This window comes from Rhinatrema bivittatum, chromosome 4, assembly GCF_901001135.1.
Source record: "Rhinatrema bivittatum chromosome 4, aRhiBiv1.1, whole genome shotgun sequence".
In the NCBI taxonomy this organism is placed as follows: domain Eukaryota; kingdom Metazoa; phylum Chordata; class Amphibia; order Gymnophiona; family Rhinatrematidae; genus Rhinatrema; species Rhinatrema bivittatum.
In genome coordinates, this window is record NC_042618.1 from 345,498,578 (window position 1) to 345,515,947 (window position 17,370).

The 17,370-nt window shown below is 48.3% G+C and overlaps 1 protein-coding gene across 4 annotated transcripts in view; it reads left to right on the forward strand.

Moving 5' to 3' along the window:
• Positions 1–17,370, forward strand: part of SPATA20 (spermatogenesis associated 20) — a 297,925-nt gene that overhangs the window by 47,053 nt on the left and 233,502 nt on the right. For all 4 annotated transcript variants that reach the window (XM_029600642.1, XM_029600641.1, XM_029600640.1 and 1 more), the window contains 4 exons: positions 3,647–3,801; positions 4,289–4,432; positions 11,735–11,936; positions 12,060–12,190. In XM_029600642.1, coding sequence (XP_029456502.1) covers positions 3,647–3,801; positions 4,289–4,432; positions 11,735–11,936; positions 12,060–12,190 — 632 coding nt within the window. The remainder of the gene's footprint in view (positions 1–3,646; positions 3,802–4,288; positions 4,433–11,734; positions 11,937–12,059; positions 12,191–17,370) is intronic.

Genomic DNA, 17,370 nt, shown 5'->3' on the forward strand with positions numbered 1-17,370 from the left:
GAGTCACTTGATGCTGACTCAGTCCTTGGAGTATCTGGGCGCTTGGTTCGACACTTGAATCGGAAGAGTATATCTTTCGGAGGAGAGAGTTCTCAAGTTGCAGAGTCGGGTCCGCTGGCTGTTGTGGTTGCGAGTCCCTAAGGTGTGGGATTATTTGCAAGTTCTAGGCTCGATGACTTTAACGCTGGAGTTGGTTCCTTGGGCATTCTTCCATATGAGGCCATTGCAAATGTTGCTTTTGACTCGTTGGAGGCGGTTCTCGTAGGAATTTCATCTGCTATTTCCTCTCAAGGGTTTATCCAGGGAGAGTCTTGCTTGGTGGCTTCAGATTCACAATCTTGTTCGAGGGATGGACCTCGAAGTCCTGGACTGGAAGATAGTTACCACCGATGCCAGTCTCTCTGGCTGGGGGGCAGTTTGCAAACACCATTCCGTCTAGAGGTCCTGGTCTGTGAGAGAGTCAGCTTGGTCTATCAACCATCTGGAGACCAGGGCAGTTCATCTAGCCTTGAGAGAGCTCTTGCAGTTGGTGGAAGGTTGGTTGGTACGGATTCTGTCTGACAACACGACTACGGTGGCGTATATCAATTGGCAGGGTGGGACCAAGAGTCAGGCAGTAGCTCGGTAAGCTCAGGAGTTAATTCTTTAGGCAAAGCGGCACCTGGAGCACATAGAGGCGTCTCACATAGCTGGGGTTGACAACATTCAAGCGGATTTCTTGAGTCGAACTCAGCTGGACCCTGGCGAATGGGAATTGTCGGAGGCTGCTATGCAGCTCATTCGCAATCGCTGGGATACGCCTCACGAAGATTTAATGGTGACTTGCCAGAATGCCAAAGCGTTCTGATTTTTCAGTCGGTGGCATCAACACAGAGCTGAAGGCGTCGATGCTCTGCTTCTTCCTTGGCCGCAGGGAGTTCTGTTTTATGTGTTTCCTCCCTGGCCGTTGGTAGGCAAGGTGCTATGTCACATCGAAAAACATTTCCAGGAGGTAGCCCTGGTCGCTCCAGAGTGGCCACAACGTCCTTGGTTCGCTGATCTGATCAACTTAGCGGTGGACGGGCCGATTCATTTCAATCATCAAGTGGGCCTGCTTCATCAGGGCCCATATATTCAGGCCAGGCTGCTCACTTTGAGAGGCGCCGGTTAAGACACAGAGGTTATCCGGAAGCGGTCATAACTACCTTACTTCAAAACAGACGGAAATCCACTAGTATGTCTTACATTCGCCTTTGGAAGGTGAATGTAAGAGTCTTGGTGTTCTGCTAACAGTGTGCTAGCTCTCAGGTCTTCCATTCTGGACATTTTGTCATTTCTGCAAGAATGCTTTGCTAAAGGCTTATCTCCTAGCTTTCTTAAAGTTCAGGTGGCGGCCTTAGGTCATCTCCACAGCAAGATTGATGGTTGTGCTATTTCAGCTCATCCGGATGTTATTTGGTTCCTTAGAGGCGTCCACTGGTTAGTCTTTCGTGGAATCTTAATCTGGTCCTCTGAGGTCTGTGTAAGGCTCCTTTTGAACCTCTGCGAAGTGTGACACTGAAGAACTTGACTATCTGTGGTTTTTCTATTGGCTATATGTTCAGCTAGAAGGATTTCCGAGTTGCAGACTCTATCCTGTTGGGACCCTTTCCTTCAGATTTCTAATTCTGGGGTTTCATTGCGGACGGTTCCTTCCTTTCTGCCGAAAGTGGTTTCTGCTTTCCATGTGAACCAGACGGTCGAGCTTCCAGCCTTTCCCATAGTAGATGTATCTGATCCTCAGGGGAAAGAGCTCAGGCAGTTGGATGTTCGGCGGGCTCTCTTACGCTATCTCGAAGTGACGAATGATTTCAGAAGGTCTGACCACCTTTTTGTTTTGTGGAGCGGTGCGAAGTGAGGTTTCAAAAAATCTAAAACTACTATCGCGTGATGTTTGAAGGAGGCGATTGGTTCCACTTACATTATGGTGGGTCGTGCGATTCCTGAAGGCTTGTGGGCGCATTCTAGGCATTCACAGGCAGCCTCCTAAGCTGAGGCACAACTGGTGTCTCCCCAGGAGATTTGCAGAGCAGCAACTTGGAAGTCGCCAAATACCTTTGCGAGGCAATATTGCTTGGATGTGGGAGATTTGGGTTCCCCTTTCTTTGGTGGGAATGTTCTGAGAGCGGGACTCTTCAGGTCCCATCCTATGTAGGGGGCTTTCGTACATCCCAGGAGTCTGGACTAATCCAGGTACGTACAGAGAAAGGAATATTGGTTCTTACCTGCTAATTTTCGTTCCTGTAGTACCACGGATCAGTCCAGAACCCGCCCAGTTTGGGAGATTTGGAGAGTCGCCCGCTCAGCTGTAGTATTGTTGGTATGCATTCAGTATGTGTTGTCACAGTTTATTGAGTCTAAATCGTTAGTTGCGTTGTTTTTTACTGTTGAATTTTCTTCTTTCGGCTTGGGTATCGATCGATACTGAGGAACTGCAGGTGGCACTGGGGTTTATGAAGCAGTGTCAGTGAAATTTTCTCTGTCTCCATCTGCTGGCAGGGATGCATAAACCCAGGAGACTGGACTGATCTGTGGTACTACAGGAATGAAAATTAGCAGATAAGAACCAATTTTCCTTTGTGACTAGGCTCCTAGTGGTCTAGGACTGCTTGGGAGGGAGGGAGGACAACTAGCCAGTAGAGAGAAGAAACAGTACAACACAGCTCTTCACTGTTATTAGTGAGGGGGAGTGAGCGCACTGGCTTAGAGGGTGCTGTTGCCAGAGGGCCATTTTTCAAAAAAATGCTCATTCCCTGTACGTACCAGGATCAGTCCAGGACACCTGGGTTGTGACTCCGCACCAGTAGATGGAGACAGACTAAAACTTGTGGGCGGAGCCATATATGCCCCTGTGCCAGTCACAGCCCCTCAGTCTTACTCTGTCTCCAGTAGATGGTGCAGGTCCGGTCACAGCTCCTCCCTGCCCTGATTCTGGTACTCCGTCAGGGTTGGTTTTTCTTTCCTTTGGGTTAGGCCAGGTTAGGCTTTTGGTGTTGTAATTGGAATTTTTTGCCAAATTGTCACTGACGTCCGTTTGCCCTGCCTCCCAGGGGGGTTGAGAGGTCCTGAGGGGACTACCCCCCCCCGGTTGAGGCCACTGCTAGGGTCGAGGACCCGGTTTGCCATTTAGCAGTGTCAGGGGTGACACCGGGGAGCCCGGTTCACTCACCCCTGCTGGACTAGGGCTCCAGGACCGCGGACAGCGACAGGCCTGGACTGATCCTTGGTACTACAGGAACGAAAATTATCAGGTAAGAAACTAATTTTCCTATGCTTAAATTTTAGGCACCTAAATATAGGTAGATTTTCAACCAAATTTAGGGTCTAAGTTTTTAGATAAAATTTCCTACTTTTAGGTCTACAGTTCATTTTCCTAGACTTAGGTGCCTAGTGCTGAAAATCGGTGCTAAGTGCCCAACTATTTTTACCCTGCCCTATCTCCATCCCCATAGCTGCCCACTTTCTACATTTAGGAGTTTAATTTTACTCCTTGTCAATTTTCAAAGAGACCGATTTAGGTGCCTAACTGTCAAACCCTTTGGAAATTGACCTCAGTGTCTAATGTCTTCTTCTCTGTTGTTCCTGAGACTGTTGCAGCCAGGTTTTAATTGGCAACATTTGGTTTCAGTTGGATATTCCACTTGCCACTGGTGCCATGTCATGGAACAAGAGTCATTTGAGAATGAGGAAATTGGCCGGATTCTTGATGAAAACTTTGTGTGTATTAAAGTGGACCGTGAGGAAAGGCCCGACATTGACAAAGTCTATATGACCTTTGTGCAGGTAACTAATCAAAGAGCTAGACCAGACAGTGGAAGAGAGATAGGAAGTGTGCTGGTAGATAGGTCAGTAAATGGGGAGGCAGATAGCAAATGGAGAGAGAGAGGATAAGTGGGGAGGGATAGACATAGAGATTATATAATGGATAGCTGGACAAAGATGTATGCTGGTAAACAGACTTATAGACAGAAACATGATGTGTGTGTATATAAACAAATGGGCAGATGGCCGGGATATCTGATGACCGTTAGAAGATGGATGGTTACCCATTATATGTGAAGTGATGTGATGTGTTCCAGAAGATGGAGAGAGTGACACCTTTGAACAGAAGCAAAGATATGCGAATGACAGACCCAAGGAGAAGTGCATGAAAGTGGAAGGGAGTAATGGGATAGTGGGATAAAAATAAAGGAGGAGGAGGAGGAGGAGAGAAGATTGAAAGGAGTTCGAGAGAGTGGTCAGATTGTAACTTCATTTGTATTTTATACAGGCAACTAGCAGTGGTGGGGGTTGGCCAATGAGTGTGTGGCTGACCCCTGACCGCCAGCCTTTTGTGGGTGGGACTTATTTTCCACGAGAGGATACGATGTACAAAGTTGGGTTTCGGACCATTCTTCTCCGTATTGCAGAACAGGTATAGTACAAGTTTTGTGATTGGCTCTGGGGTTCTCTTTCTGAGATTAACTCTGTGGGAAGAAGTGACAACGAATTTTGGAGATTTTATTCTTTTAGAACTGAGTTTATTTGGCCTACAATATTGAATTGATGAATATTCTAGGATAAAACAGAAACATTGGTACCCAATTAATGATTTGACCAGGATTTCATGGAAGAGAGGTTAGAGGTTAATTACATACCTAAGTTGTTTGCAGTAAGACAGTTTATTAAGTTCAACTTTGAATTGCTTATACCTGATAACATTTTTTGCCTGTAGTGATCCATGGAAAAGCAAATTCCCTGTACGTACCCGGATCAGTCCAGACTCCTGGGTTTTGCCTCCCCTCCAGCAGATGGAGACTGGGAAGTTTTGACAGACTCTGCCTTATATCCCCAGGTGCCACCTACAGTCCGTCAGTATTTCTCTGTCTCCAGCAGATGGTGGAGGTGCAAAACCTACAGTCTGGTCTAGTTACTTAGTTTAAAAAAGAAAAAAAAAAGTCTTAGACAGATAGATAGCAATTGAAAAAAAAAAGAAAAAAAAGGAACAGCACTAAAAGGATAAAGAAGATGTTTATCAGCCTCCCAGGGGGTTGCCAGGTCCTGAGGGGAACATCCCCCCTGGTTTCTGAGGGGGCTGCTGCTAGGGGTCGAGGGCCCTATTGGCCACCTTGTAGCAGCGCTGGGGGTGATACCAGGGAGCCCGGCTCACTCACCCCAGGAGGACCAGGACCCATAGGCTGCCGGGCAAGTTAAAAAAAAAAAAATTTTCTGTTGAATTTGTATTTTGCCTTCGGACTCTCCCTTCCCTCACGATCGCAATCGGGCTTGCACCGTCGTTTGTTTCGCTAGTATTTCCGAAAAGTAAATTTAAACTGAAGGGGAAGCTCTTTTTTTCTTTTTGTCAGAAATGCTGCGGATGTCAGCATGTTGGGCGTGCGGCACAGCGAGCGCGCAGCTATCAAGAGACGGCCTGTGCTCGGCCTATCTCCTGGGAGGGGAGGGAGCCTCCACGGCCCCTGGGGGGAGTCATAGTTCGGGTCCACACGATCGCTGGGGCTTTTGGAGAGCTGCAGCCTCCTTCTCCTGGCCCGTTCCCGCTGAGCTCGGGAACGGACACCATTTTGAATTCCCTCACGTTGGCAGCGAGGTCGGCAGTGCTATCAGCGGCGGGGGAGGGGAGTCTCCCGCTGCCTTTATTGCCTCAGCAAATGGCCCCTGAGGGGAGAAAATGAGTGGGGCTTGGCTCAAAGATAACAGAGGAAGACCCCAATGGGGATTCAGATTCTTCCTCTTCCCCTTTTTTCTTCAGATTTTGTTTTATTATTGCACAAGGCCTTTAAGGCTAAGAAAGCAGAAAAAAAGAGGGCAGCTGAAAAATCTTTTTTCTTAGAGCCTCTTCCCAAGCACAGAAAGCGGTCCAAGCTGACGGAAACCGCTGGTTCCTCTAAAATGAAGCGGCCATTGAGGTCAGTGGCGCCACAGAAGGTCACAGATACTTCTTTAGGGACTTCTGACCTGGAGGATCAGGACCTGCCATCCCAGCCTCTGCGGGGGGTTGAAGGGGATGCGGACCAGCAGCAGGGTGCTGAGCGTGAGTCCCATGTGGTGGAAGGAGACGACCCGAAGGTGGTCTGTCTCTTTATAAGGAGGAGCTTGGGCCTCTAATTCCTGCTATTTTGGGGGAATTGGGCAATGAGGCTCCCCTGGAGGAATCTCGGTTGGGATCTATAGATCTTCTTTTCCATTTCATTTCTCGGTCACAGGCTTGCTTTTCCGGGAATGGGACACTCCTGATTTAGGGCTGAAAGTCACTAAGGCGATGGATAAGCTATATCCTCTGCCAGAGGATGCTTTGGTCCTTCTTCGAGTTCCCAAGGTGGACGCGGTGATGTCAGCTGTCACTAAAAAGACCACCATCCCAGTTACGGGGTCGACGGCTCTCAAGGATTTGCAGGATCAGAAGCTGGAACTTCAACTCAAAAAGATTTTTGAGATCTCAGCACTTGGAGTCCACGTTGCGATGTGTAGCAGTTTTTCTTTGAGAGCGGGCCTTCGCTGGGTTCAACAGCTACAGGCCAACAAATCGCTGTCCAAAGGAGAAGCTCTTCAGGCTGGGCATCTTGAAGCAACGATCGCGTATAGTTCAGATGCCCTTTATGACCTCTTACGAACTTCTGCCAGGTCCATGGTTTCTGCGGTCTTGGCGCGGAGACTGTTATGATTAGAAACTGGGCTGCAGATGTGTCTTCCAAGTCACAACTGGGGTTTCTGCCCCTTAAGGGCAAGCTACTGTTTGGAAAAGAACTGGAAGATATGATTCAGTCCCTGGGAGAGAATAAAGATTCTCTCCCCCTACCCGCTTCTTTCCCCCCTACCCGCTTCTTTCCCTCTCACCTCCTCTTTCATCGCCCTCGTCCCTCATACAACCTTATCAAGTCTTTACCTGAAATCACCTAACGTACCCCGAGCTCCTTCCCAGACCCATTTCATACATTAACCCTCCCCTGCTCAGATTGCTATTTGTTCCACATAATAGCTAATGAATATCATATATTATATCTTCGTATAGATTATCTCCTGTATATAATTTTCTCATTTAATATGTTAAATAAGGTTCTACTCTTTGAATGTTAAAGATAGTTATAAAATATTTGTATGTATTACGTTGTTATCCTGTAAACCGGAGTGAAGGCAAAACGCTATACTTCGGTATATAAAAAACCCCAAATAAATAAAATAAATAAATAAATAAAAGATAGGCCACGGCAGAGGGGTTCTTTTTCTTCTAGGTCTCGCTTTCGTGGGGGTCGAAGATCTCGAGCGCCACGTTTGTCCACTTCCTCCTTCAGGCAAAATACTAGCAGACAATAGTCCTGGCTTCAGTCCTTTCGTGGAAGGCGCTTCACCAGGTCTGGAAACTCCCAGTCTGCACAAGGCAGTAAGCCTCCACAATGATGTGTGGCCGGTTCATTCCTCGGTTCCGGTAGTAGAGGGCAGACTGTCTCTCTTTTACGAGGAATGGACCAAAGTGACATCAGACCAGTGGGTCCTTTCCGTGATAAGACATGGTTACACTTTAGATTTTGCACGATGCCTTCGACACCGATTTCTAGTCTCCCCATGCGCTTATGACACAAAGCGTTGGGCGGTGCGGGAGACATTGCAGCGCCTTCCCAACCTTGGTGCGATTGCGCCAGTTCCTTCAGCGGAGCAACGGAAGGGCCGCTACTCCATTTATTTTGTGATGCCAAAGAAAGAGGGAACCTTCCGGCCCATTCTCGACTTAAAGCTGGTCAACAGATGTCTGCGTATTCCCTGCTTCTGCATGGAGACTTTGCGGTCCGTCATTGCTTCAGTTCAGAAAGGAGAGTTTTTAGCGTCCCTAGATCTGACGGAGGCGTATTTACACATCGGAGTTCGGAACGACCACCAGAAGTTCCTGAGGTTCTCCATCCTAGGACATCATTCCCAGTTTCAAGCTCTGCCTTTCGGCCTTGCTACTGCTCCCAGGACCTTCACCAAGATAATGGTGGTAGTAGCAGCACAGCTGCGGAGGGAAAGCCTATTGGTGCATCCCTATCTCGACGACTGGCTGATTTGAGCGAAATCGGAGTCACTTTGCCATTCGGCTGTCCACCGGGTGCTTCAACTATTGCGAGCACTCGGGTGGGTTGTCAACCTTTCCAAGAGTCATCTAATACCATCTCAATTCTTGGAGTTCCTGGGAGCACTGTTTGACACACAGCAGGGGAGAGTGTTCCTTACTGCGCATCGCATAGTCAGACTGCAGGGCCAAATTTGACTCTTGTTGTCCAAATATCCTCCGCGGGTTTGGGATTACCTGAGGGTCTTCGGGCCGATGACGTCTACTCTAGAGTTGGACCCTTGGTCCTTTGCTCACATGCGTCCTTTACAGTCGGCATTGCTTTCTCAGTGGAACCCAGTCTCTGAACAATTTCAGCTACCACTGCCTCTTACGGATTCAGCGTGATCCAGTCTCGATTGATGGCTACTCTCAGACAACTTGAACTGTGGGGTCCCCTCGGTGGTGCCCGAGTGGACAGTAGTTACCATGGATGCCAGTCTCACTGGTTGGGGAGCGGTTTGTCTGAGGAAGTCAATACAGGGCCAATGGTCCTGAGAAGAATCTCAGTGGTCCATCAATCGCCTGGAGACCAGGGCGGTGCGCCTAGCGCTGCAGGCTTTTCTCCCGTTACTCCAGGAGAAATCGGTCAGGATGCTGTCAGACAATGCAACCATGGTGGCTTATATCAATCGCCAAGGAGTGACCAAGGAGTGACCAAGGCTTATATCAAATGCCAAGGCCAGTGGCATTGGAAGCTCAACAGTTGATCAGCTGGGCGGAGCAGAATTTGGTCAGCATTGCGGTGTCTCACATAGCCGGGATCGACAATGTTCACGTGGATTTTCTCAGTCGACACTGTCTCGGTCCCGGGGAGTGGGAGTTAGCTGAGGAGGCCTTTCGGATCGTTTGCAACGCTTGGGACACACCCAGAATGGATCTGATGGCGACTTTTCAGAATGCCAAGGCCCCGCGCTTCTTCGCTCGCCGCAGAGAAACAGGAGTGGAAGGTGTAGACACTCTGGTTCTTCCCTGGCTAAGAAACGTTCTTCTGTATGTCTTTCCGCCTTGGCCGTTAATCAGCAAGGTGCTCAGGAGATTAGAACTTCACCCATCGAAGGTAATACGCGTAGCTCCAGAATGGCTGAGACATCCATGGTTTGCGGATCTAATCAATTTGGTGGTGGCGGGGCCACTGCGGTTTCAGGGCCTTCCGTACCTTCTACATCAGGGGCCCGTCTGTTTCGACGAGGCGGATCGCTTTTGTCTAGCAGCATAGCTTTTGAGAGGCAGCGTCTGAAGAGTAAAGGTTATTCGAACGCGGTAGTCACTACCCTCTTGAGATCTCGCAAAACATCCACTTCACTTACATATATCCGGGTGTGGAAAGTCTTCGAATCTTGGTGTGTACAATGTGCGTTTCTTCCTATCTGGGCGTCAGTATTTTGTGCTTTCTTCAAGCAGATCTCTCCAAGGGCTTGTCTTGTAGTTCTCTGAGAGTGCAAGTGGCAGCTCTTAGTAGTTACACGATATAATCCAGGGGGTAGTGTTAGCTTCGCATCCGGATGTGGCTCGTTTTCTTAGGGATGCTAAGCACTTACGGCCCCTGGTCAGACACCTTTGTCCTTCCTGGAATCTAAACTTGGTTCTCACAGCTCTATGTGCTGCGCCTTTTGAACCTCTAAAAAGGACAACGCTGAAAGATCTCATGCTAAAGGTAATTTTTCTGGTAGCGATTACTTCAGCGCGTGGGGTGTCCGAGCTTCAGGCGTTGTCATGCAGGGAGCCTTTCCTGAGAATTTTAGATTCTGGAGTCTCCTTGCGGACGGTTCCTTCCTTTCTTCCAAAGGTTGTTTCCGCTTTTCATTTGAATCAATCAATGGAGCTCCAGTCTTTTCCGGAACTGGACCGGTCGGATCCCGTCTCTAGGGATTTACAGAAGCTGGATGTTCGCAGAGCCTTGCTGCGTTATCTTGAGATGACAAACAGTTTTGTATGTCCGATCATCTTTTTGTGCTACCGAGTGGGCCGAAACGAGGTAATATGGCATCTAAAACCACAATCGCCCGCTGGTTGAAAGAGTCTATAAGTTCAGCATACTTGTTGCGTGGTAGACCTTTACCAATGGGGATTCGTGCCCATTCTATCCGCTCGCAGGCGGCGTCTTAGGCGGAGTGCCAACAGATATTTATTTATTTAATTTATTGTTTTTTATACCGACGTTCGTTAACACATCACATCGGTTTACATGAAAATAAAAGCATTGAAAGAAAATAAAATACAATTTGCATCTCAAAAATTCAAGGAAAAAATAATTAATATAAGTAATAAAATAAAGTAAACAATATCACGAAAACATATTCACCGCAAGAGATTTGCAGAGTGGCTACTTGGAAGTCTTTGCATACCTTTGCGAGGCATTACAGACTGGTTGTCCATGCCCAGGGTTCTGGGGGATTTGGAGAAGGAGTTCTCCGAGTGGGCCTCTCCGGATCCCATCCCACGTAAGCAGAGATCTGGTACATCCCAGGAGTCTGTACTGATCCGGGTACAAACAGGGAAAGGAAAATTAGTTCTTACCTTTTAATTTTCGTTCCTGTAGTACCACGGATCAGTCCAGAGTCCCGCCCATTTTATAGAGGTAACTGAGAGTCCACTCGTTCATCATCACTTGTTCTTTTCGGGACTGCAGATCAAGCTTGTTTACTGTGTTCAGCGGGTTCTGTTCCCATTTGGGGTTAGTGATTCACTTCGGATTATATGTTTAGTTGTAGATAGTTTGGTTTTGAATCGTTCTGCTTTGATATTGAGTAATACTGATGGACTGTAGGTGGCACCTGGGGATATAAGGCAGAGTCTGTCAAAACTTCTCTGTCTCCATCTGCTGGAGGGGAGGCAAAACCCAGGAGTCTGGACTGATCCGTGGTACTACAGGAACGAAAATTAACAGGTAAGAACTAATTTTCCTATCTTTTTATAACTTATTTCAGTTTGCTTCAGATTTAGTTGAGTTCTGTTAGACTCTACATGGGACTCAGATTTATTTATTTATTTATTTAAAATCTTTTATATACCGTCGTTTAGTAATACACCATCACAACGGTTTACATATAGGCACATATGTTTGGTTATAGATGAATTTACAAAAGTGCCATTACAATGTCGGTACATGCTCATATAAAATAATGTATAAGAAACGTGGCATGGATCTAGTCCATGTATATGATTAATGTGGTAATCATACAAGGGTTATGCTTAAGCTGGCGTTTTTCTAACAATTATTGAGTATAAAGTGAAAGTTGTGGGACCAATTATCTAGGTAACCTTGTTCTAAGTTTTTTTCATTGTGACAATGGTGAAAACCAAAAAGTTTAGTGAAGCAATTTAAACAAGCTGGCTGGAATTATGAACCATCATGAGTTCTAGATGGCGTGGGGGATCGCAGTTTGGGGGCAACAGTAATACTTATTAGAGATTTCATGGAGTACTGATAGAGTGAATGTTGCTAGTAAGGTGACACAGGCAATAGATCATTGGAAAGTGATGACAACCCAGGACAAGGTTACAACTGTAGGGCCCTGAGCCAGTGGGTCTGGATTCTGGGGGGCATCCTCTGGACCCTAGTGTTGGAAGCCAGATTGAGATATCATTCAGACTGGCATGACAACTGAACTCATGGGTTTTTTTTTACAGTGGAGACAGAACAGAGATTCCCTTCTGGATAGCAGTGAGCGGATTCTGACGGCGCTGAAGTCCACCTCAAGAATCTATGCCAGAGCAAGCGAGATGCCCCCGGCTTGTCATGAGGTAGTAGCAAAATGTTTCCAACAATTGGAAGGCCTGTTTGATGAGGAACATGGTGGCTTTTCAGAGGGTCCGAAGTTCCCCACCCCAGGTATGTGTCTCAGAACGGTTGCTGACCCTGGGGATGAGTGCCCCTCTTCTTGCCCCCCTCTGTCGTCCACTCCTGTTCAGATTTTGCACTGAAAGCTGCTGCTTCTCTTTCATTTTGTTTTAGTGAAGCTGCGCTTCCTCTTCTCTTTCTGGGCTTTCAAGCGGACGACCCCTGAAGGCTCCCAAGCATTGCACATGGCAATGCATACACTACGGATGATGGGATTTGGGGGGATTCATGATCATGTTGCTCAGGTAAGCATGTTTGCGCCAGCCTATATTCCTAGCAAGAAGGCTCCCTGAGGTGTTAGGTTCCTTCGTGGGCCTCGGTTAGAGCAGGGTGAGCGGGGGGTTGGCGATCCCTGATCTAGCTCGACTTTCAGGGGAGTGAAAGCTGGGGGTCCTGGTCCCTACCACTTTCAGCAGTCAGGTACCGACTTCCAGAAGCAGGGAAGTATTTAAGTTTATTTATTCTTCCTTGCTTGCTGTTTTCTGTGTATGCTGCTTTAAAAAAAAAAGAGAAGAAGCAGGAGAGAGACAGTGATCAGTTGGCTGATTGGCTTCCCTGCTGGGAAGCAGTCAATGGTGAGTGGGACCAGATTTGTACCAACCTTGGGGCTGGGAGCCTCAACAGCATTGGAGCGTGGGGATCGCGCTGACAGTTTCCTACAGCAGGGGCTATTTTTAGTCCCAATTGTGGCTGAATGGTGCCTCCTGCTCAGTGTGGGAAAGTCTGTCACGGCTGCAGCTCGAAGTGGGTGTGTCTCAATGTGACTGCGTTTTGTGCTGATTGTGTCTTCGAAGGGGTTGGGACCCCTCTGTGGGACTCGCTGGGTGCGATCAAGCCACAAGGTCGGCTGAGCTGGTACAGGAGATCCCGGGGGGGCCCCCTGAGGAGACAGCAGCCATCTTAGTTCCTGGTAGGAACCAGGCTGCTGCAAGAGAGCCTCGTGACTCCCCTCCCCCACTTTTTCCTGTTGATCAGTGCCCTGTGGGAGGCAGGGAAGAGGAAGAGGTCCAGGGAGAAGTGGATCAGGATCAGTTTTTCACTGAGGAATTTTTCACAGATTTTGTCCTGCTCCTCCATAAGACTTATTTGGCCAAGAAGGAGGCAGGATCCAAGCGTCCTCTCCCCCAGAAGACCCAAGTGGCTTGCCTAATTCAAAATGTTATATATGGGGAGCGAACCGAATGGTTAAATATATCTCTGCGCCTTCACATACCTCAAAGAGAATTGAGATCGGCTAATAAGGGTCTTCTATCAATACCTAACATGAAATCGGCAAGGCTTACCCAGGTGAGGGATCATGTGTTATCTGTTGCAGGATCAAAGCTATGGAACTCCCTACCAACGTCCTTGAGGTTATGTACAGACAAAAAACAATTCAAAACTGACCTTAAGACTTGGTTATTTAAATGCGCCTTTACTGAATATGAAGTGTCAGCTTCGAACACCAAGTAATGAAACCAGTAGTGAGACACGAACCACAGTTAATTGAATATTATGAATTGATAAGAGCGTTCCATTTTTTACTGTTTGTTTGTTGTTAGTGTTTTTTGATAGTTTTTGAATTTACTTTTAGATTTACTTGGTTTTAGTTTGATTTTACTGTTCTTAACTGCTAACTTATTTCTTACTTTTAACAGAGTTAGCTGTTACTATTTTATAATGTATTGTATTTATTATATGTTTGATTTATGTAAACCGTTGTGAAGGCAGGCTGATGTAACGGTATATAAATAACAATAAACTAAACACTGTATCAATGTTGCGGTCTCCACCGCTTTCCCCTTACTGGCTGTATTCAGGGCTCACCTCCGAGGCCGGGAACGCCGCCTCCGCGGCTCTGCTGAGTATTCGGGGCGTCCGCCATTGCTGGGCCGTCTCGCTGCCGCCCTGCGCGCACGCGCGTTATGGACGTACGCTCACCGGAAGCCTGACCCCGCCTGAGCTGGCCACGCCACGCCCCAAGGCCGATATAACCGGCGTTCTTCAGTCCTCTCATTGCCTTGCAACAAGGGTCGCTACAGTGTGTAGTTCTTAGTTGCACTTCCTTTGTACTGCTTCAGCCACCGACCTCTGCTCGTTCCTGACTCTGCTTCTGCCTGCCGCCAGCCACCGACCTCTGCTCGTTCCTGACTCTGCTTCTGCCTGCCGCCAGCCACCGACCTCTGCTCGTTCCTGACTCTGCTTCTGCCTGCCGCCAGCCACTGACTTCTGCTCGTTCCTGACACTGCTATTGCCTGCCGCCTGCCTCAGTCCACGGCTTCTCTGCCGCAGCTGCTGCGCTCCTGTCCTCCGGACAGCGTCCTACGCAGGTCTGGGCTGGAACTACTGCCAGACTGTCTTGGGCCTTGATACCTTCTACTTCCTGCCAGGCTCAGGCCTACTCGCTGCTGGCTCCCATATTGCACCCTGCAAGTTCCATTCAAGACATTACTGACTCTGACCCTGCTCCCGCTTGCTCTGTGCTCCCTGGCCTATTGGCCCTTGCTGCTGGACTCTGTGCCTACTCCTTGCCCGGGCCTTTCTATAGAGACTGACACTGTGCATAAGTCCCAAGGGACTGGGACCCTACGGGCTCCTCCTGGGGGGTTCCGGTTCCCGGGTGAAGAGCTTATCTGCACTCTCAAGTCCCAAGGTTCTGGGGCCCTACGGGCTCCTCCTGGGGGGTTCCCAGTTCCTGGGTGAAGATCCATACGTGTGTCTCCTAAGTCCCAAGGCTCCAGGACCCTACGGGCTCCTCCTGGGGGGTTCCTGGTTCCCGGGTGAAGATCTGTGCCTGTGGCTCCGCCTCCCGAGCTACTCTACCCAGGGTGGTTCGGCTCAAGGGTCCACTCTCGAACTGCAGCTTCCCAGACTGCAACAATCAATGCGTAGTAGTATATCTTGATGATATACTGATATTTTCTCAGGATCTGCAAAGTCATCAGGAGGATATTAAGAAAGTCCTAAGACGCCTGTGTGAGTACCACCTTTACGCAAAGCTTGAGAAATGCGAATTTCACAAAGAAGCTGTACCCTTCCTGGGATATATTGTTTCGAAGAACGGTTTTCAAATGGACCCTAAGAAACTTGAGAGTATCCGGGACTGGCCTCAACCCACAGGCCTGAAGGCATTACGTCGCTTCTTAGGATTTACCAACTACTACCGATCCTTCATTAAAAGCTACTCATCATTGACAGTCCCTCTAACTGCTATGACCAAGAAGGGAGCCAACCCTGCCAATTGGTCTCCTGAAGCCATCTCAGCCTTCTTGACACTCAAAGAGGCTTTTCAAAAGAAGCTGTGTCTCTGCCACCCTGACCCACACTGTCCTTTCATCGTGGAGGTCGACGCATCCGATGTAGGTGTGGGGGCGATTCTAAGTCAGTACAGTGAATCCAATGCACTCCATCCTTGCTCCTTCTTTTCTAGGCAGTTCTCGCCCGCTGAGAGAAACTATGGGATAGGAGACAAGGAGCTTCTCGCGATCAAACTGGCTTTTGAAGAGTGGCGTCTCTGGCTAGAAGGCACTCAACACCAAATAGTGGTATACACCGATCACAAGAATCTAGAGTACCTTCGACATGCTCAACGACTCAACCACCATCAGGCAAGATGGTCCCTGTTTTTCAACAGGTTCGACTTTCTTCTAAAATACCATCCTGGAGAAAAGAATACTCGGGCTGATGCCCTATCATGCTCCTTCTCATCTCAGGACGTGCCAGATGAACCCCGTCATATAATCGATCCCGCAAGAGTGGTTCTCGCAGCCACCCACACGGTACCTGCTGGGAAGACGGTGGTGGCCAGAAGTTTAAGAAAAAGACTGTTGAAATGGGCACACGATTCTCGCCTGGCAGGCCATCCTTGACAGAGTCGCACCTTAGCAATGTTGCAAAGATACTATTGGTGGCCCACCATGAGGAAGAATGTGCAAGCGTACGTGGGTTCCTGCGCTGTCTGTGCCAAGCAAAAGCCACCACCCGGGCGACCTTGGGGTTTATTACAACCTTTACCATCACCGGATGAACCATGGACTCATATTGCTACTGATTTCGTAGTGGACCTGCCATTATCCAGTGGCAACAACACCATATGGGTTACAGTCGACCAGTTCTCTAAAATGGCACACTTTGTAGCATTACCAGGATTGCCTTCTGCTACTGAATTAGCTAAACTCTTCATTAGACACATCTTCCGTCTTCATGGGATGCCCAAACATATCCTATCCGACAGAGAAGTGCAATTTACTGCAAAGTTTTGGAGAGCATTATGTCAGAAGTTTGACATTGCTTTAGATCTAACCTCTTTCTACCATCCTCAGTCTAACGGTCAGACTGAGAGGATGAATAGGACGCTGAAACAATTTCTGTGATCCTATATCAACTCTAGACAGAACGACTAGGCTGAACTACTGCCTTGGGCAGAATTTGCCATCAATTCACATCCTGCTTCTTCAACGGGGTCTTCCCCTTTCCAACTTGTCTACAGGAGACAACCTTTATTTTATTTATTTATTTATTTAGAAACTTTTATATACCGGTATTTGTGGGGACATCATACCGGTTTACATAATAACTGCAGGCTTTACCTCCACTGCCTATCCCATTGACAGTAGCCTCTCCTGCTGCTCAGGCTACCGCAGCAGAATTATCCCAGCTTTGGAGACAGACGAAGGAACTCCTTCTCAAAGCAGGACAAAAGGCAAAGAGGACCTATGATGCCCATCATCAAAAGGCACCCCAGTTCCAGCCAGGCGACAAAGTCTGGTTAAGCACAAAATACCTCCTACTCAAGCTTCCATCTGCAAGATTTGCTCCTCACTTTGTGGGACCTTTCGCCATCCTTCGGCGATTAGGAAATCTAACATACAGTCTCAAACTGCCTCCATCAATGACGATACACAGTGTATTTCATGTATCTCTACTGAAGCCAGTGATACTCTCCGAGTTCTCCAGAAAAGAACCAGAGCCCACCAGCCTGGACACAGAAGATGACATTGAATACGCCGTAGACGACATCCTTGATGTACGTAAAAAAGGCAAGACATGGGAGTACCTCATTTCGTGGGAGAACTATGGCCCAGAGGAAAACTCCTAGGAACCACTGACCAATATTACAGACAAGGAGATGCTCCACCAGTTCCACTTGGCACACCCTCTCAAGCCTAGACCACCTGGAAGAGGTCTTGGAGGGGGCCCTTTGAAGGGGGGTACTGTTGCGTCCGTCGGTCACAGATGGCTGTGACCGCTCTGCCTTACCTCTTTTTCTCCCCTTTCTCTCTCTCAAGATGGCTGTCTCTGGTGCCGAGTGCTGTGGGCCTTGGCTTTCTCAGACCAGCATGGGTGTCCCCATCCGCCATGCTCACTCCTGTGGCCTCCTAGGGCGCGAGCGCGCACATCTCTGACGCTCAAATACACGTCATGGCGGGAACCTCGGGGGCGGCTC